Below are 19,059 nucleotides of genomic sequence, written 5' to 3'. Positions count from 1 at the left end.
ATATTTTTTTCCCTCGCTTAGAGTGGAATAGAAAAGGAAATCGTTGGTAGTGGTACATGGTATCCTCCACAATACAACATACAGTGGCTTGCTGACTTATGTACATAGATGTAGATGTAACACAGAGTTTTCGGAACAGTATCAGAATGAACATATTGTCTTGTTGGGACACTGTAGTGAAGTTGTCACTTGCCAATGGTGAACTGCCATGTTTCATTATTTACATGAGTGCTATGAGGAATAAATACAAAATCAAATAGGGGTAATGCAGGAGTAGGTTTAATAATGAATAAAAAATAGGAGTTCGTGTAAGCTACAACATAGCCGGCCCCGGTGGTCTAGCGGTTCTAGGCGCCGAGTCCGGAACCGCGCGACTGCTACGGTCGCCGGTTCGAATCCTGCCTCGGGCATGGATGTGTGTGATGTCCTTAGGTTAGTTAGGTTTAAGTAGTTCTAAGTTCTAGGGGACTGATGACCACAGTAGTTAAGTCCCATAGTGCTCAGAGCCATTTGAACCATTTGAAGCTACAACAAACAACATAGTGAACGCATTATTGTGTCCAAGATAGACACGAAGCCCATGCCTATGACAGTAGTACAAGTCTATATGCCAACTAGCTCTGCAGATGACGAAGAAATTGAAGAAATGTATGATGAGATAAAAGAAATTATTCAGATAGTGAAGGGAGACGAAAATTTAATAGTCATGGGGGACTGGAATTCGATAGTAGGAAAAGGAAGAGAAGGAAACATAGTAGGTGAATATGGATTGGGGGTAAGAAATGAAAGAGGAACCTGCCTGGTAGAATTTTGCACAGAGCACAACTTAATTATAGCTAACACTTGGTTCAAGAATCATAAAAGAGGGTTGTATACATGGAAGAAGCCTGGAGATACTGACAGGTTTCAGATAGATTATATAATGGTAAGACAGATATTTAGGAACCAGGTTTTAAATTGTAACACATTTGCAGGGGAGATGTGGACTCTGACCACAATCTATTGGTTATGAACTGTAGATTAAAACTGAAGAAACTGCAAAAAGGTGGGAATTTAAGGAGATGGGACCTGGATAAACAGGAAGTGCAAAATGGCTAAGCAGGGATGGCTAGAGGACAAATGTAAGGATTTAGAGGCTTATCTCACTAGGGGTAAGATAGATACTGCCTACAGGAAAATTAAAGAGACCTTTGGAGAAAAGAGCTCAGATGGAAACCCAGTTCTAAGCAAAGAAGGGAAAACAGAAAGGTGGAAGGCGTATATAGAGGGACTATACAAGGGCGATGTACTTGAGGGCAATCTTATAGAAAGGGAAGACGATGTAGATGAAGATGAAATGGGAGATATGATACTGCAGGAAGAGTTTGATAGAGCACTGAAAGACCTAAGTCGAAACAAAGCCCTGGGAGTAGACAACATTCCATTAGAACTACTCACGGCCTTGGGAGAGCCAGTCCTCACAAAACTTTGCCATATGATGAGCAAAATGTATGAGACAGGCGAGATACCCTAAAACTTCAAGTATAATATAATAATTCCAATCCAAAAGAAAGCAGGCGTTGACAGATGCGAAAATTACCGAACTATCAGCTTAATAAGTCACATCTGCAAAATACTAACGCGAATTCTTTGCAGACGAATGGAAAAGCTGGTAGATGCCGAGCTCGCGGAAGATCAGTTTGGATTCCGTAGAAATATGGGAACACCTGAGGCAATACTGACCCTACGACTTATCTTAGAAGGTAGATTAAGAAAAGGTAAACCTACGTTTCTAGCATTTGTAGACTTGGAGAAAGCTTTTGACAATGTTGACTGGAATACTCTCTTTCAAGTTCTGAAGGTGGCAGGGGTAAAATACAGGGAGCGAAAGGCTATTTACAATTTGTACAGAAACCAGAAGCCAGTTATAAGAGTCGAGGGACATGAAAGGGAAGCAGTGGTTGGGAAGGGAGTGAGACAGGGTTGTAGCCCCTCCCCGATGTTATTCAATCTGTATATTGAGCAAGCATTAAAGGAAACAAGGAAAATTCGGAGTAGGTATTAAAATCCATGGAGAAGAATTAACAACTTTAAGGTTCGCCGATGACATTGTAATTCTATCAGAGACAGCAAAGGACTTGGAAGAGCAGTTGAACGGAAGGGACAGTGTCTTGAAGGGACGATATAAGATGAACATCAACTAAAGCAAAACGAGGATAATGGAATGTAGTCCAATTATGTCGGGTGATGCTGAGGGAATAAGATTAGGAAATGAGACACTTAAAGTAGTAAATGAGTTTTGCTATTTGGGGAACAAAATAACTGATGATGGTCGAAGTAGAGAGGATATAAAATGTAGACTGGCAATGGCAAGGAAAGCATTTCTGAAGAAGAGAAATTTGTTAACATCGAGTATTGATTTAAGTGTTATTTTTATTCAATTAACTGGAAGGAAAGTGATTTTTTAAATTTTTATTCCAGTATCACGTTACTTTAGTCAGTGTATTAATTGTTTAAGTTGTAATTACTTGTTCTCATCATTATTTTTCCACTTCGAATCTTTGTGCATGTGAATTTCATTATTTTCAATTTATCTATCATAATATTTAAACGCTTTAAAATGCCATTTTATCATTCAAAAAAACAAAAGACGAAAAAAACCTACTCCTATTGACTGTGGTATGGTGTCAAAAACATATTTTTTGTTACAAGGTGCATAGCTTTTTTGGATGGCAAGTGCCACATTGACATTTACAAAAAAATTCTTATTGCACTATGCACAAAACAACGCAGATGACGAAAGAAGGGTTATAAGTAAAACCGTATGTAGCAAAGTCAGGAATAAAAATAATGAAGGCGATAACATGGACGAGAATATAAGTTGATAAAAGGAAAGAAATTAAATCGTAACCAATAAATCACAATAATTAAATTCACATGCACAAGTATCCCAAGTGGCAGAAAATTTTAGGAAGAAAAAATGAGAGCAATTGAAAGAATGAACAGTGTAAATAAATTGACGTTACAAAGGCATAAAAATGTTACATTTAAAACTGTTATTTGAGTAAAAATAACGATCAAAGTGATTTGAATAAAGATTAAAAAAATAAAAGAATTCTAAGTCTGTAACGAGATACGAATCTACTCAAAGCTCTAGTAGAGCTACTCACGAAATTCAGAAATTCTTTTCATCGATCACTCACAGACGAGGGCCCACCAGTGTGAACGACTGCAGGGTGTGACGCCTTGGACCATCACTGTATAATGGTTACAAAAATTCGAGCCCACTCTTGGAGACATCTTCTAGTCAGAGATTCTTCAGTGCTGTGACGTCACGTTGTATCATAGCGACAACTCCTACCGATTTGCGCACACAACAGAAGCGATACAAAGTGTGCAGACGCGACTGTCGATGATATGTGCCAGTCTATTGTGTTGAATGAACACCGAAAGATCTGTTTGCGTGGAGATGTGACAGAAAGCTGCTGCCGTGTTTGGAGCTGCCATTAGCTACACGGTGAATGAAGTTGCCTGATTTGTTGGCGTATCAAGGCGTATTTTACAACATGTCTGCAACGAATGATTTCCATCTCGCAAACATGTAATACGGCACAAAATTGCTACAAACCCGACAGAAATGTCAGCTGTTAGTCAATGCTTGTCCTTCCCAGTCAGTTTCTGAGCCATGATTGTGAAGGGAACTCCACGCAGTGGCAAACTTGAGTAGGAAACCTCGCTAAAGTCCATAAAGTCCATCCCTCGCAACGGCATGTAAAGCTGCACGTCTTCGATTTGCCACACAACGGCGCAACTGGACGTTACATGACTGTAGGGAGTAGCACGTTCCGACCAGTTTCGACTTTGCCCCTTTTCAAACAATGCAGGCCGTTGATTGGACCGACGGCTCTATGAGGCGTGTAGCCTGCAGCGTGTGGATAGCATAGTTGAGGCCGGAGGTGGTTTTGTGATGTTTTATGGGTGTTTCTCGAACCATAGATTGCGGCCATTGTGGTCTAGCGGTTCTAGGCGCTCAGTCAGGAACCGCGCGACCGCTACGGTCGCGGGTTCGAATCCTGCCTCGGGCATGGATGTGTGTGATGTCCTTAGGCTGGTTAGCTTTAAGTAGTTCTAAGTTCTAGGGGACTTATGACCACAGATGTTGAGTCCCATAGTGCTCAGAGCCAATGTTTTTGCGGCCATTCAGTCACATTACCTCGAACACGAACGCTGATCTCTATTTCAACATTATCGATACCAAGTTTTGCACTTTTTCCTACACCTTATGATGAGCACATGGTTCACCTTTGCATATTCCAATACGGCAAAACCTGTTTTCCCAGGGCAGGCTCATGGTTTTCTGGTTACTTGAAGTTCGGCAGTATGTCGTACCTCGAATTGTCCGCTACGTTACACGATAACTGTCCCATAACACACGTCTGTAGCTGTTTGTGCAATCATCATTCTCGCAGTCTCACAGCTTTTGGCTCCCAAACATCAGTGAATGTCTCTAGCTTGGTCTAGTACACCCGAAGAAACTCTTGGAATCTCTCCCTTGACGAAATGAGGTGGTGCCACACAGTATTGGCTACGAGTCTACGGGGGTCACTAACATTTTGTCCAGTGCCCTTGAAAGCCTACCAGCTTCAACATTTTTTTACTGAGCAGTCATTACTGGTGTTATTAGAGTGAACGAACGTCTCTGGAAGATCGACATAGTACACCTGCCTAATATGGTGTAGGGACCCCTCGAGCAACCCCAAGTGCCGCAACACGACGTGGCATGGACTCGACTAATGTCTGAAGGGAACCGACACCACGAGTCCCGCAAGGCTGTCCACAAATCCGTAAGAGTACGAGGAGGTGGAGATCTCTTCTGAACAGCACGTTGCAAGACATCCCAGATATGTTCAGTAAAGTTCATGTGTGGGGAGTTTGGTAGCCAGCGCAAGTGTTCCTGGAACCGCTCCATAGCAATTCTGGACATATAGGGTGTCGCATTGTCCTGCTGGAGTTGCCCAAGTCCGTCGGAATGCACCATGGACATGAGTGGATGCAGGTGATCAGAGAGGATGATGACATACGTGTCACATGTCAGAGTCGTATTTGCACGTGTCAGCGGTGCCGTATCACCTCAAATGCACACGCCCCACACCACTGCAGAATCTCCACCAACCTGGTCCCCTGCCGACATGCAGGGTCCATGGGTTCGTGAGGTTGTCTCCATTCCACTACACGTCCATCAACTCGATACAATTTGAAACGAGACTCGTCCGACCAGCCAGCACGTTTCCAGTCATCAGCCGACCAATGTCGATGTTGACGGGCCCAGGCGAGGCGTAAAGCTTTGTGTCGTGCAGTCATAAAGGGATCACAGTGAGCCTTTGGCTCCGAAAGGCCATGTTGATTACGCTACGCTGACACTTGGTGATGGCCCAGCTTTAAAATATGCAGCAATCGGCGGTAGTGTTGCACTTCTGACACGTTGAACAATTTTCTTCAGTCGTCGTTGATCCCTTACTTGCAGGATCTTTCTCTGGCTGCAGCGATGTCTGAGATTTGATGTTTCACCAGATTCCTGATATTCATGGTACACTCGTGAAATGGTCGTATGGGTAAATCCCCACTTCATCGCTACCTCGGAGATGCTGTGTCCCACCGCTCGTGCGCTGACTATAGCACCACGTTCAAACTCACATCTTGATAACCTGTCACTGTAGCAGCAGTAACCGATTTAACGACAGCGCCAGACACTTGTTGTCTTATACAGGCTATGCCGACCGCAGCGCCTGTTTACATATCCCTGTATTTGAATACGCATGCCTATACCAGTTTCTATGGCTCAGTGTATTACGGACAGCCAGTCAGTTATTCATATGTTCCATTGACCTCATTCACAAAGAAATGAATAAGATAAAAAATTATTTCCTGAGCTGTTACGAAGTACTTATTGAATGAATTGTGTGTAGTTCTTTTACTTCCAGACATTTATTGTTGTTATGGATCATCTATCGTTTAGCAGTTGCTGAAGGGAAGCATCAGTTGGCTGTTAGAAGCATTTCCCTGCCTGCCAGACGGTTTTGTTTCATTCATATTTTACTTTGTCCTATAACGCTGCAAGTGAAGAATGTGTTAGTGTTGGTGTACTGCCCTGTATAACATTATCACTGTATGAAATGACAGTCTTCCTGTCGATCTGCTTCAAGAGCTGGAGGATGGTTCATTTCTATCAGAAAAGGAACACAGTTATATCAAGGAACGAACTTGATACCGTAAGTGAACAGAAACACTTTCAAAAATCTGGTACTGAATTAACAACACTTGACATCAACAAGAAATCAGTTATTTTACGTATGTCTTAATCACCCAGTGTTAGTGTGGGCCCTTTCTTCAATGAACTAACACAAGTTGTAGATAATGTCTCAATTACAAGAGCCAATATGCTGGAATTCAGTATGATGTTGGCCCACTCTTAGCCGTGATGACAGCTTCCACTCTCGCAGGCATACGTTCTATCAGGTGCTGGAATTTTTCTTGGCGAATGGCAGCCCATTCTTCGCGGAGTGCTGCACTGAGGAGAGGTATCGATGTCGGTAGGTGAGGCCTGGTACGAAGTCGGCGTTCCAAAACATACGAACGGTGTTCTGTAGGATTCAGGTCAGAACTCTGTGCAGGCCAGTCCATTACAGGGATGTTATTGTCGTGGAACCACTGCGCCACAGGCAGTACATTATGAACAGGTGCTCGATCGTGTCGAAAGATGCAATCACCATTCCCGAATTTATCTTCAACAGCGGGAAGCAAGAAGGTGCTTAAAACATCAGTGTAGGCCTGTGCTGTGGTAGTACCACAGGAAACAACAAGGGATGCAAGCCGCCTCCATGAAAAACACGACCACACCATAACACCACAGCCTCTGAATTTTACTGTTGGCACTACTCACGCTGGCAGATGACGTTCAGCCGGCATTCGCCATACCCTCACCCTGCCATCGGATCGCCACATTGTGTACCGTGATTCGTCACTCCACACAACGTTTTTCCACTGTTCAATCGTGCAATGTTTACGCTCCTTACACCAAGTCAGGCGTCGTTTGGCATTTACCGGCGTAATGTGTGGCTTATGAGCAGGCGCTCCACCATGAAATCCAAGTTTACTCAGTTCCCGCCTGTCATAGTACTTGCAGTGCAGCCTGATGCAGTTTGGAAGTCCTGTGTGGTGGTCTGGATGGATGTCTGCCTATTACACAGCACGATCCTCTGTCAGTCAGCAGACGAGATCAGCCTGTACGCTTTTGTGCTGTACGTGTCCCTTCACGTTTCCACTTCACTATAACATCGGAAACAGTGGACATACGGATGTTTAGGGGTGTGGAAATCTCGCGTACAGACGTATGACACAAGTGGCACCCAATAACCAGACCACATTCAAAGTCCGTGAGTTCTGCAGAGCGCCCTATTCTGCTCTCTCACGATGTCTAATGACTACTGAGATCGCTGATATGGAGTACCTGGCAGTAGGTTGCAGCACAATGCAGATGTGAAAAACAATGCAATATGGAAAATGTATGTTTTTGTGGGTGTCCGGATCCTTTTGATGACATAGTGTATCGTCCAATGTTTGGAAAGAAAGAGATCTTATAAACCTGTCAGAATCTCTTTCAATGTGTATATACACCTTCATAAACACACTGTAAACTGCATGATGGGGATATAAATTATATTAAATTTTACAAATCTTTCTGGTGTTTGGAATCCGTAGGACATTTTATGGACTGTGAATTTAAACATCGTGGCTTGTGGGATTGGAGCAGCACTGAAAACAATCGAGACTATCAACTTTTATTTATTATAAAGCGAATACACTGTAGTTCCTTACTTCAGCTGTACATAAGATGCTACGCTAGGCCACTATCCGTGTACAACCTTTGCTGAAGTACCTGCTGATCACCCTCGGCCCCATGCAGAACCTGTAAACAACGTAAGCATCAGAATTTACAATGACGAATATGTAGCAACTTTTCCCTTAATAAAACAACGGATATTGGTATGGATTTTAAAAGTCAAAACTGTAAAGTTCGGGCACATATGCTGTTATTACCAAAAAAATTCTGTACCAGAGAATTAAGCGACATTGAGGTCGCATCCACGATCACATCCATTTGAGTCTCCGCCATGGCATCCAGACTCAACTTGTGAAGTAACGGGCGAGTTGTGGCGCCCTGGAAATATTCTATGGTCGGAGTTGGGGCGGCCGCACAGGATGCTCGTCAAAGCCGCGGCCCGGCAGCAGCCACGTGGTCCCAAACGTTAGCTTAGCTACCGCGTATGGTTCACAGCGGCCGGTCCAGCCGCGTGGCTGGGAATTTCTTGGTGACGCTCTGCGACGGGAGGGCCAAACATGGCGGACTTCGTGAAACCTTAATGGCAGACATCTCACAGTTCGTATAGAAATTAATAGTAGCCAGATGAATCATGATACGTCAAAAAGAAACGTGTACATTACTATTATTTGCACGTCGATTCTGACGGTGTGATCGGATTTTCAATATCTTTATTAGTTTGAAGTTTAGTACTGACCGTAAATTATACACGTAACACCCAGTAACGAATTTCCAAAATACAAATGCTTCTTCCGAATTTGTCGATCGCCGTGTCTTTAGAATGGTATGAGTGTAGACCTAAATTGGCTTGATTTACAGGCATGTAACTTGAATAGTACATGAGTTATTGGAGGTCAAAGTGGCCGATTACTATCGATCGCGTCAGGCCATAAGTACTCCACAGTTACACAAATAAACGGTATCAGCATGCTTATAAATATATTTATTCACCTATGTCTTTGTTTATATCCGATATGTACTATTCATGAAGAAATTGCTTAAATATTTACTGTGGTTTAGAAAGCACAGAGACATTAGGCTACTGGCCTACCTTTTGTTGCTATTACTTTGATATATGTTTATTTAATTTGTTTATGTATCTAATAATGTGTGTTAGAGCGTGTTTATGGTCCAGCCGTAGGAATATTTATTTAATTTCAAGTTCTTAAATGTAAATCCAGTATTTCGCATGTGCTTTAATATGTGTGTGTGTGTGTGTGCGTTGGTTTGCAGACATGGCGCTTGCGCTCGTGGATGGAGAGACTGGATGGGGGCGTCGTCTCCGGAGAGGACACGGGGCAGCTGGTGAAGGGTGCGGCGCGAGGGACGGTCGCACGGGACACGGCAGTTCGGAACAGGACGGCGACGGGCGCGCAGTCGTGGCAAAGACTGGGAGAGCGTGGAGCGGTCTGCGCGTGGTCGCGGCGGGTGGAAATACTCCGTAGTGCCCACTTGTGCACTTGTGAGATTTCCGTGGCTTCTACAGTGGAGACGTAGCGTGCGTTAAGAAGTGAATATCTCGCGAGCTATGCCGTTGTTCGTAACTAATTACGTGCAGTAGGAATCTATTGTTTCCCTGTTATTCAACTTATATTTTATTTAATTGCTGCACCAACGACACCAATAAGTCTTTTGCAGAAATATATCGCATTCTCAAAAGTACTTCTACTATCGTACTCCTCATTTAAAGTCGTTAAGATAGTACCTGCAGTTTTTATTTAATTGCAATCATTCTTTTATAAATTTATATGTTACTTTCATAATTCGCAATTGCCGAGTGATAGAAACCTTCGACCATTCGATTCATGTGTGTATTCTTGTAGTGTACTGTAGACTCAGCAGTATGTGGCAAGCAATGCGGCAACTACGTATCCCAGCCCCTACACAACGAAACCGGCCAAAACTTTTAATATTTCAACTCTGAGTCGGAGGGCGCGTAGTTGAGGGCCACCAACATCATTTCATTTCATACTGTGGGCATGTTTCCCTGAAACTGGACAGAGCCGATTTACTACTTTTTTTTTTATTCATCAGTCTTCTTACTGGTTTAATGCGGCCCGCCACGAATTGCTCTCCTGTGCTAACCTCTTCATCTCAGAGTAGCGCTTGCAACCTACATCCTCAATAATTTCCTGGATGTATTTCAATTTCAGTTCTCCTCTACAGTTTTTGTCCTCTAGGACCGTGGAAGTCATTCCCTTATCTCTTAACAGATGCCCTCCTGTCCCTTTTTCTTCTCAGTGTTTTCCACATATTCCTTTCCTCTCCGATTCTGTGCACAACCTTCTCGTTCCTTATCTTATCACTGCACCTAATTTTCAACACTCGCCTGTAGCACCACGTCCCAAATGCTTCGATTCTGTTCTGTTCCGGTTTTCCCACAGCCCATGATTCACCACCATACAACGCTGTGCTCTCAGAAATTTCTTCCTCGAATTAAGGCCGATGTTTGGTTCTAGTAGACTTCTCTTGGTCAGGAATGCCCTTTCTGCCAGTGTTAATCTGCTTTTGATGTCCTCCTTGCTCCGTACGTCATTGGTTGGTTTTCTGCCTAGGTAGCAGAATTCCTTAATTTCATTTACTTTGTGACCATCAATCCTGGTGTTAAGTTTCTCGCTGTTCTCATTTCTGCTACTTTCGCTACATTTGTCTTTCTTCGACTTACTTTCACTCCATATTCTGTACTCATTACACTGCTCATTCCATTCAACAGATCCTGTAATTTTTCTTCACTTTCACTCAGGATAGCAACGTCATTAGCGAATCGCATCATTGATACCTTTTCACCGTAATCCTAATCCTGAACCTTTCTTTTATTTCCATCATGTCTTCTTTGATATACAGTTGGGATGAAAGACTACATCCATGCCTTACACCCTTTTTAATCCAAGCACTTCGTTCTTGCTCGTCGGCTCTTATTATTCCCTCTTGCCACTTGTCACTGTTGTATATTACCCTTCTCTCCCGCCGGTTCTAGGTGCTTCAGTCCGGAACCGCACTGTTGCTACGGTCGCAGGTTAGAATCCTGCCTCGGGCATGGATGTGTCTGATGTCCTTAGGTTAGCTAGGTTTAAGTGGTTCTAAGTCTAGGCGACTGATGACATCCGATGTTAAGTCCCGTAATGCTTAGAGCAGTTAGAAACTTCTCTCATTTTCCTCAGAATTTCGAGCATCTTACATCCGTATCGACAAATCCTACGAAAATATGTTGATTTTTCTTTAGTATTGCTTCCATTATCAACCGCAACGTCAAAATTGCCTCTCTGGTGCCTTTACCTTTCCTAAAGCCAAACTGATTGTCATCTAACACATTCTCAATTTTCTTTTCCATTCTCCTGCATGTTATTCTTGTCAGCAACATAGGATGCATGAGCTGTCAAAATGATTGTGCTACAATTCTCATATTTGCTAGCTCTTGCATTTTGCTGAATTAAATGAGTGATATTTTTCCAAACTGGAGAGGGGCAGTTGAGCTTGAGAATGTGATTAAATAACCGACGAAATGTTAACAGTGTAGGAGTTTGAGTATAGAATGTCAAAAGTCTGAATGTGGTAGGGATGTTGGAAAGTCTAAAACTACAAATGCAAAGGCTCAGTCTAGACGTAGTGGAGGTCAATGAAGCGAGATGGAGAGAAGATGTCTCCTGGTCAGACGAATGAAGGCTAATATTAACACTAGCATAAAATTGTGTAGGCAGAAAGTGAGCTACTGCACGCAGTTGAATGCTGGGATCTGTCGGAATTACGTTTTCGTGGAGATACATTGAGTCTCGAGGATAGAAGCCGAGACAATGAATTAAAATTTATGCCACGGCTGGGACTTGAACCGCGGTTTCCCACATGAGGTACGGGCAGTATTTCTCCGTTATATACAAAGCTGGGGTGCTATTTCAATATCGGAGAGCCTCAGCAATACCGACGACTTAAGGAAGGGAAAATTAAAATGGACTGAAGTTTGTGTTAGGGAGGGCATTGAACTATGGTTAACTGTGCACCTGGAGTAGCCACCATCGACGTGAGTAACACATCTGCATAGTAAGCTGGAGATCTGGATTCAAGTCCCGGCTTTAGCAAAAATTTTAATTCATTACTTCAGCTTCTGTCTTTATCAGTGGTAGGAGTTTCACAACAGGCTCGATACTAATAGAACATCAGCGACAGTTATTAGGGTATACATGCTAACATCACATGCAGAAGATGAAGATATAGAAAGAGTAAATGAAAATATTGAATAGGTAATGCAGTGTGTAAACGCGCTCAAAATATAATAATTAAGGGCGACTGAGAAGCAAGAGGAACCGCAGAAATATACGAGAGATTGACGGGAAAATGTTGGTTCAGTAGTAGGAATGAAAGACTAGAAAGACTAATTGAATTCTGCAATAGATTTCAGATAATAATACCTGGAACACTGTTCAAAAATAACGAGCGGATATTCTTGGAAAATATCCAGACGCACAGATGAGACAGCATTTCGAAATCAGATACTGGATTGCAAGATGTACCGAGGAGAAGATGTAGACTTAGAACACAAATCCGTAAGGATGAAGAGTAGTCTGACTTTACGAGAATCGTCCAGAAGATCCAACGAGGAAAAAGGTGGAATACTGAACCAATGACTAATGATTAGATACGACTGAAGGACTCTAAGGTTGCAAATATTTCGATAATGAATACCAGAATAAGCCGCTCAGTTGAAGAGGAACTGGCCTCTCTAGAAGGGGCAATCAAAGAAGTGATTGGTTCTTCTAGAGACTGATAAAGGTACAAGGAAGGTAATACTAAGAAATCTCGAGTGACAGAAGAAATACTACATCAGATCGAGGAATGAAAGAAAGAATATAAACACTCAGGAAATGACAGGAATACAGCAGTGAAAGTCACTTGGTAATGAAATAAGCAGGAAATGCATGGATACCAAGACGAAGTGGATGCATGAGAAATGGAAAGAAGTCGAAAAAGAACTTGTCGTCGAAAAGACTGATTCATCATTTTGAAAGACAAATACAAACGCAGATGGAATCAAAAGGAAAGGCGTCAACACTAACACGGCAGGAAGAATTCCACGGTGAAATGCCGAGGAGTTAGCGGACAGGTAGAAATACTACGTAAAGGCTCCTGTGCAGAAGTGGACATGTCTCATGATGTGATAGAAAAAAATGGAAGTCGATGTGGAACACGTGAACCCATCTTCTCTAGAACCTGTCGTCTAGGGGTAGCAACTTTGACTAGTAGTCGTCTTCGATTGCTTGTTCAAATCCAGCCGCTATATAAATTTCGCTTAGAAATCATCAGCAAAGTTGGCCGAAGACTTCTGGCATAACAAGTCACCCTGACTCAGCCAATGGCCTTGTCAAAACTGACGGAGTAGCGGACAGAGATTCAGGGCACTCGCTTGCCCATTGGGTGGGAAAATGCCCCCCAAAAAGGCGGAACCATTGGCGATGATCAACAGCATGAGGATTCAGAAAGCAATGGAAACCATTGGGCAAAAGACGCATGATGTATATCTGCAGGACATGTGACTTTTAACTGCAAAAGTCTCATCATGACCTCTCCATTGGCGCCATGATTCTGAACTAGTCCACCGATCGGACCTCTAGGAGGGGACTGCCAAGGGGTAGGTCACCACAAGGGAAAAAAAAGATAAAATCAACGAACGAGTAAGAACTCTGAATGGGTCACAGGGGTGAAACGGAAATGAGGTAAGGATTTCTGGTCAGGTGAATACATGATAATAGAACAACAGCAGAATACTGTGTAAAGGGAGAAGGATTATGCGTAAATAAGAAAGTAGGGCAGGAAGTGAGCTACTGTGAACTGTTCGGTGATAGGGTTGTTCTCATCCGTTTTGACAGCAAATCAATATCGACAGCGATAGTTTATGTATAAATACCTACGTCGCAATCGAAAAATGAGTATACAGTGGCTGTATAATTATAAGGATATTGAAGGAGTAATTCAGTATGTAAAGGGAGATGAAAGTATAAGAAACATAGGGGATTGGAATATGTTTGTAGGGGAAGGAGTACAGGAAAGGTTTACTAGCGAATATAGGATAGACAGTAAGAATGAGAGAGGGGAAAGACTAATTGAGATCTGCAATAAATTTCAGACGGTGACAGCGAATACTCTTTTCAACGTTCACAAGAGGAGGAGGTGCACTTGGAAAAGATCCAGATACATGAAAAGATTCCAGCTGTATTACATCATGGTCGGACAGAGATTCCAAAATCAAACTGAATTGTGAGTCATACCCAGGAGCAGATATGGACTTATATCATAATTTAGTAACAGTGAAGAGTCGACAGAGGTTTAGGAGACTCGTAAAGAAGAGTCTGAGCGGGATATGATATACTCAGGAGTGATGACACTCGTCTGAAGTTCGCTAAGGAGGCGGGTACTGCGATAAGGAACATTACAGCACGCAGTTCAGTTGAAGAGGAGCGGACATCTTTAAAAACGGCAATCTCACATGTTGCACAGTCAGAGAAAGGTACAAGGAAGGTAACTACGGTGAAACCTTGGGTAACAGAAGAAATAATTCGATTGACAAACGAAACGAGGAAGTACAAAGCTGTTCATGGAAAGACAGGAATCCATACATACTTCAAAAATGGACGTACATATATATGTATGTTCCACATACCCACCAAAAATAGTGGACCGATGCCAACCAAACTTTGCACACATGCAAGGTATTGCCTTGAGATAATCTCTGTAGGGCTAAGAAACACCTACCTGTCAAAGAGATACGAGTGAAAAAGAAGTGTAGCTCGTTATGCGCGAATATCCATTCTTTATTCACCAGTATTTCAGAATGAGACTTCGAAGAAACATGACACATAATTTCAAACCTTTCTCAAACATTTTCTCGCTGTAATGATGAAAGTAAAACGTTGGTAGCTTACTACATTTTTCCTATTCACGCTGAAAAAGTGCCACCTGAATCATGACGTTTCAACCTAAGTAATTGCTTACTACTACCGCTATTCGCAACACACGTCCCAAATAATAAACACGCATGCTGTTGAAAGTACCTACAAAAATGTATAATTTAGGACACGCCGTTGAGGAGATATGACGTCAAATACAAAGATGAGTTACAAACTGTCGCATCATGCACGACATTTTAATTTATTATTTTTATCCTATTAACTCTACTCGCAACACATTTCGCAGACAGTATGTACATATGTCACCGAATATAAGTACAGAAATACACCGCCGAAAGAAAAAAAGAAATCGCTCCACCAAGAAACAGTTGTGCGACATAAACGAAAGTTGGTTCAAATGGCTCTGAGCACTATGGGACCTAACATCTCAGATCATGAGTCCCCTAGACTTAGAACTACTTAAAGCTAACTAACCTAAGGACACCACACACATACATGCCCGAGGCAGGATTCGAACCTGCGAGCGTAGCGGTCGCGTGGTTCCAGACTGAAGCGCCTAGAACCGCTCGTCCACAACGGCCGGCTAAACGGAAGTTGGTAGCCGTGCTTAGACATCTGAACAATGACGTCTATTCGGATTTCGGACCGAACGAGATGGCATATTGGTTAGCACACTGGACTCGCATTCGGGAGGACGACGGTTCAAACCCGCGTCCAGCCATCCTGATTCAGGTTTCCCATGATTTCCCTCAATCGCGTCAGGCAGATGCTGAGATGGTTCCCTTGAAAGAGCATGGCCAACTTCCTTCCCATCCTTCCTTAATCCGATGGGACCGATGACCTCGCTGTTTCGTCCCGTCTCCAAAATTAACCAACCAATCGGATCTCGAGCCAGTCGCATTAGAGTGGCACTAATAGCGTCACTATGAGGCTTCGAATCAAGTTTCCTTTAAATACACGCCGTGACGGTCGTGAGTGTTAGTTACCTTTGATATTGGACGTGGTGAGTAGTGTTAGTCAAGAATGCCTTTGACAGAAAAAAAAAAGCCCAGTTGAGGACCAACACCCTAACTTGTGTGTGTGCTAGACATTCTGGATCTACACCTGGAGCTACGGTCTGCGGTGCGATTTCTTATGACTGCAGGAGAACTCGCATGGTTATGCCGAGTACGTTGACTGCAAAACTGCGTGTCAGTCTCGAGATTCGAACTGTTGTGTGGCCATTCATAAACAGCTCTCCAGGGGGTGTTTTCCAACAAGATAACGCTCACCCATGTACATGTTCTATAGAGTGTCAGCATGTTTCCTTGGCCTTCTTGATCGCCAGATCTGTCTCCAATCGAACATATATGGGACATCATTGGGCAAGTACACCAGCGTCATCCACAAACAGCATTGACCCTCCCTGCATTGACTGACCAAGTGCTACAGACATGGAATTCCATCCCACAAACTGACATCCAGAACCTGTGCAATACAATACATGCACGTCTGCATGCTTACGTTCGACATCCTAGGGGCTTACACCAGTTAATTTGTATGCCAGCGTTTCAGCATTTCACATTTCCAATCGCTTTCCTCGCACCTACATCAAACTGTGATACTGCAAAGTTAATGATTTAAATATTTCATCTAAAGAAATTTATTCCCAATATTTCATATCTCTACATTAATTATTTTGTGCTGCTGCGACTTTTTCCCGTCAGTTCAGAAGACACGACGTCACAAACATTGAGCTGTGGGAAAATGAAACAGCAGAGCGAATTTCACTAGAGATACAGGTGAAATACGTCTGCAAATACATGTGGAAAATTTTAAATATACGTGAAACATATTTGACTTGCATGTACGTGAGCAAAGACATTGGTGGAAAGTTTATCTTAAAACCCTGCAACTATTGCTATCAAATGTGATACACTTATTAGTTACTCTCTCCATAATAAAAACTGTGGCGGTGTGAGCCAGCAGCATCCTGCTGAGGTGGCTGTGATAGTGGGGAGAGAGAAAGGGCAGGAGAAGACAGGTAGACTGAGTGTGTGAGGAGATGGACAAAAACGAGGGAAACGACACACAATAATAAGAGAAGGGAATGGACAAAGAGGAGGGGACGAGAAGATGGAGAAAGAAAAGAGGAAGAGATGTACCTAGACAGGGGAGAGGAAGAGACACACAGAGAGAGGGGGGGGGAGACAATGGTCGGGGAAATGGAGAAGAGAAGAGGGATAGAAGGAGAGGAGAGGAGGAAATAGAGAAAGGAAAGAGGAGGAGAAAGAGTATATGGAGGAGAAAATGAACAGAACAGCGAAAGGGGGGATGAGGAGATGGACAGGATAAGGAAAGAGGAGGAAATGGAGAGAGAACAGAGGGAAGAGGAGATGAACAGTGAAAGAAGAGTTGGAAGAGATCGACATGGAGAAGGGAGGAGAAGATAGACAGAGTGAGGGATGGTTGGCAGAGAAATAGGGCAGGAGGAGATGGACAAAGAGAAGTGAAGGAGGAGATGGAATTAAGTGGAGGGAGGTGGACATGAAGGAGCAGATGGACAGGAAGGAATAGCAAATGAACAGAGAGGGGGGAGAGCAGATAAACTGGGACAGGGGTAGCAGGAGCGGACAGAGGGTTGAGGGTGAAGGAGAGACAGAGGGGGGAGAGGGGTAGAGGAGATGGACAAAAGAGGAACAAGGAGGAGATGGACTAATAGAAGACTGGAAAAATTCAGTTCTATTCGGTTCAATATTTTACTACGAATTTCAGACCTGTTATCTGGAAACTCTAAACAGGTCGTACATATTCATTAATCATGGTGACGTACAACGTTTTATATTATGTATGTTGACAGCAACGACTGATAGTATTAATGTAGAACTAAAACAGAACAGTTGAAAAATAAGAATCAATTTAAAAAATAACATAAAATAAAGAGAATTAACTGAAGTGAATAACTTTCATCTTACATTACTAGATATGTTACTGGCAGACTCAGAACAACTCGAGGTTTACCGAGTAACTACTACACGTACTTCCAAACATATTGTTGCTACACTATTCTACATCACCCACACTGGCACTTATTTGGCTCGGCAATCCTCGAATCTGTGCATACCGATGTGAGAGACCGTAGAATTCTTTCGTTTCGTTTTTATTTTATTTTTATATTTTCTTATTTGTTCATATATATATATGTTAATTAAATGTATATGTGCCTATCATTACCTATAATTAAGGTAACGCTTCTTTGACCTGTTGACATTATTTTGATACTCAGAGGGTCCACTTGATCTTATAGACCGAAAATTAAGCAGTTACCTTTTAAATATCTGATGTGCCATCATATTTTACTTTAGTCCACAAGTGTTGGTCACCTACGATTGTTTGCAGATCGCAGTCTAATTGTTTGCTGTCTCTCTCTCTACCTGAAAAAGGGGCATCTCAGAACGACATGCTTAGCCGAACCTTCACCTCACATTGGTGCGTTACCACATCCTATTCGACGCAGATGTGTGGGATATGGACCGTGACCTGTTAATAGGTGCACCACACCTCAAGTAGGGGTAACGTCGCGCAGTTTGAGCCTGTTCCAGGTGCTTGGGAATACGCTGTAAACACGTCTCGTAGTGCTCCTAGGGTCCCAGTCAGACTGCCATTCAATTCCAGGGTCCTAAATGTCTTTTATCAGGAAGATACGTCCTTGTGATCTCGTACACGCGATCATATTGCTAGCGTCCCGACCGTTACAGCGGTGCCCTGTAACGTACCACGATATACACGTCATGAAGCCCGAAGATCACAACTAAACCCTCTACAGGTGTAGTGCAAAAGGCAGCGGCGAGCCTCAGAAGTACGCTCCGCTGAATTCGCCACAGTATTGTTTTGTAGCTGCCTAGTCTAAGGCGATGCGCCCAGACGCTGGCAGCAAAGCCCACAGTAGCTTCGTAATATGGCCACACTACGTGCAACGGTAATTTTTGGTCAGCAGTACCAGCATGGGCAACCTTATGCATGATTTTGACTGCTTTCTGAGGAACAGATCTTACGTGTTGTGGGAAGTTTCTTTTCTCGTCTAGAAGAGTGGCTAAATATCTATGACAGATATTACGTCAAGCACCAGGGAAGGATTTCTGGCAAGAGAAAGTCTTCTCTAAGGAAGTATGTATGTGGTTTTATGAATGGCTATAGTTAGTTTCTTGCTCTTGCACCAATGCTGCATCTGGACAAGCACATCATTCACTTTTTCCTCAAGTCTCGCCCTGAAGTCTGCAAGAACTACTACTAGGATGTCATTTGTGTATGTGACAATGTCGTCAA

At 43.0% G+C, this 19,059-nt stretch overlaps 1 protein-coding gene across 1 annotated transcript in view; it reads right to left on the bottom strand.

Moving 5' to 3' along the window:
• Nucleotides 1–7,840: 7,840 nt before the first annotated feature.
• Nucleotides 7,841–19,059, bottom strand: part of LOC126427207 (uncharacterized) — a 99,993-nt gene continuing 88,774 nt past the window's right edge. The window contains exon 6 of the mRNA XM_050089439.1: nucleotides 7,841–7,945. Within this exon, the coding sequence (XP_049945396.1) occupies nucleotides 7,923–7,945 (23 nt within the window). The 3' untranslated portion in view covers nucleotides 7,841–7,922. The remainder of the gene's footprint in view (nucleotides 7,946–19,059) is intronic.

Source organism: Schistocerca serialis, chromosome 11 (assembly GCF_023864345.2).
Source record: "Schistocerca serialis cubense isolate TAMUIC-IGC-003099 chromosome 11, iqSchSeri2.2, whole genome shotgun sequence".
NCBI classification, from domain to species: Eukaryota; Metazoa; Arthropoda; class Insecta; order Orthoptera; family Acrididae; genus Schistocerca; species Schistocerca serialis.
This window is presented reverse-complemented; position numbering and strand designations above follow the sequence as displayed.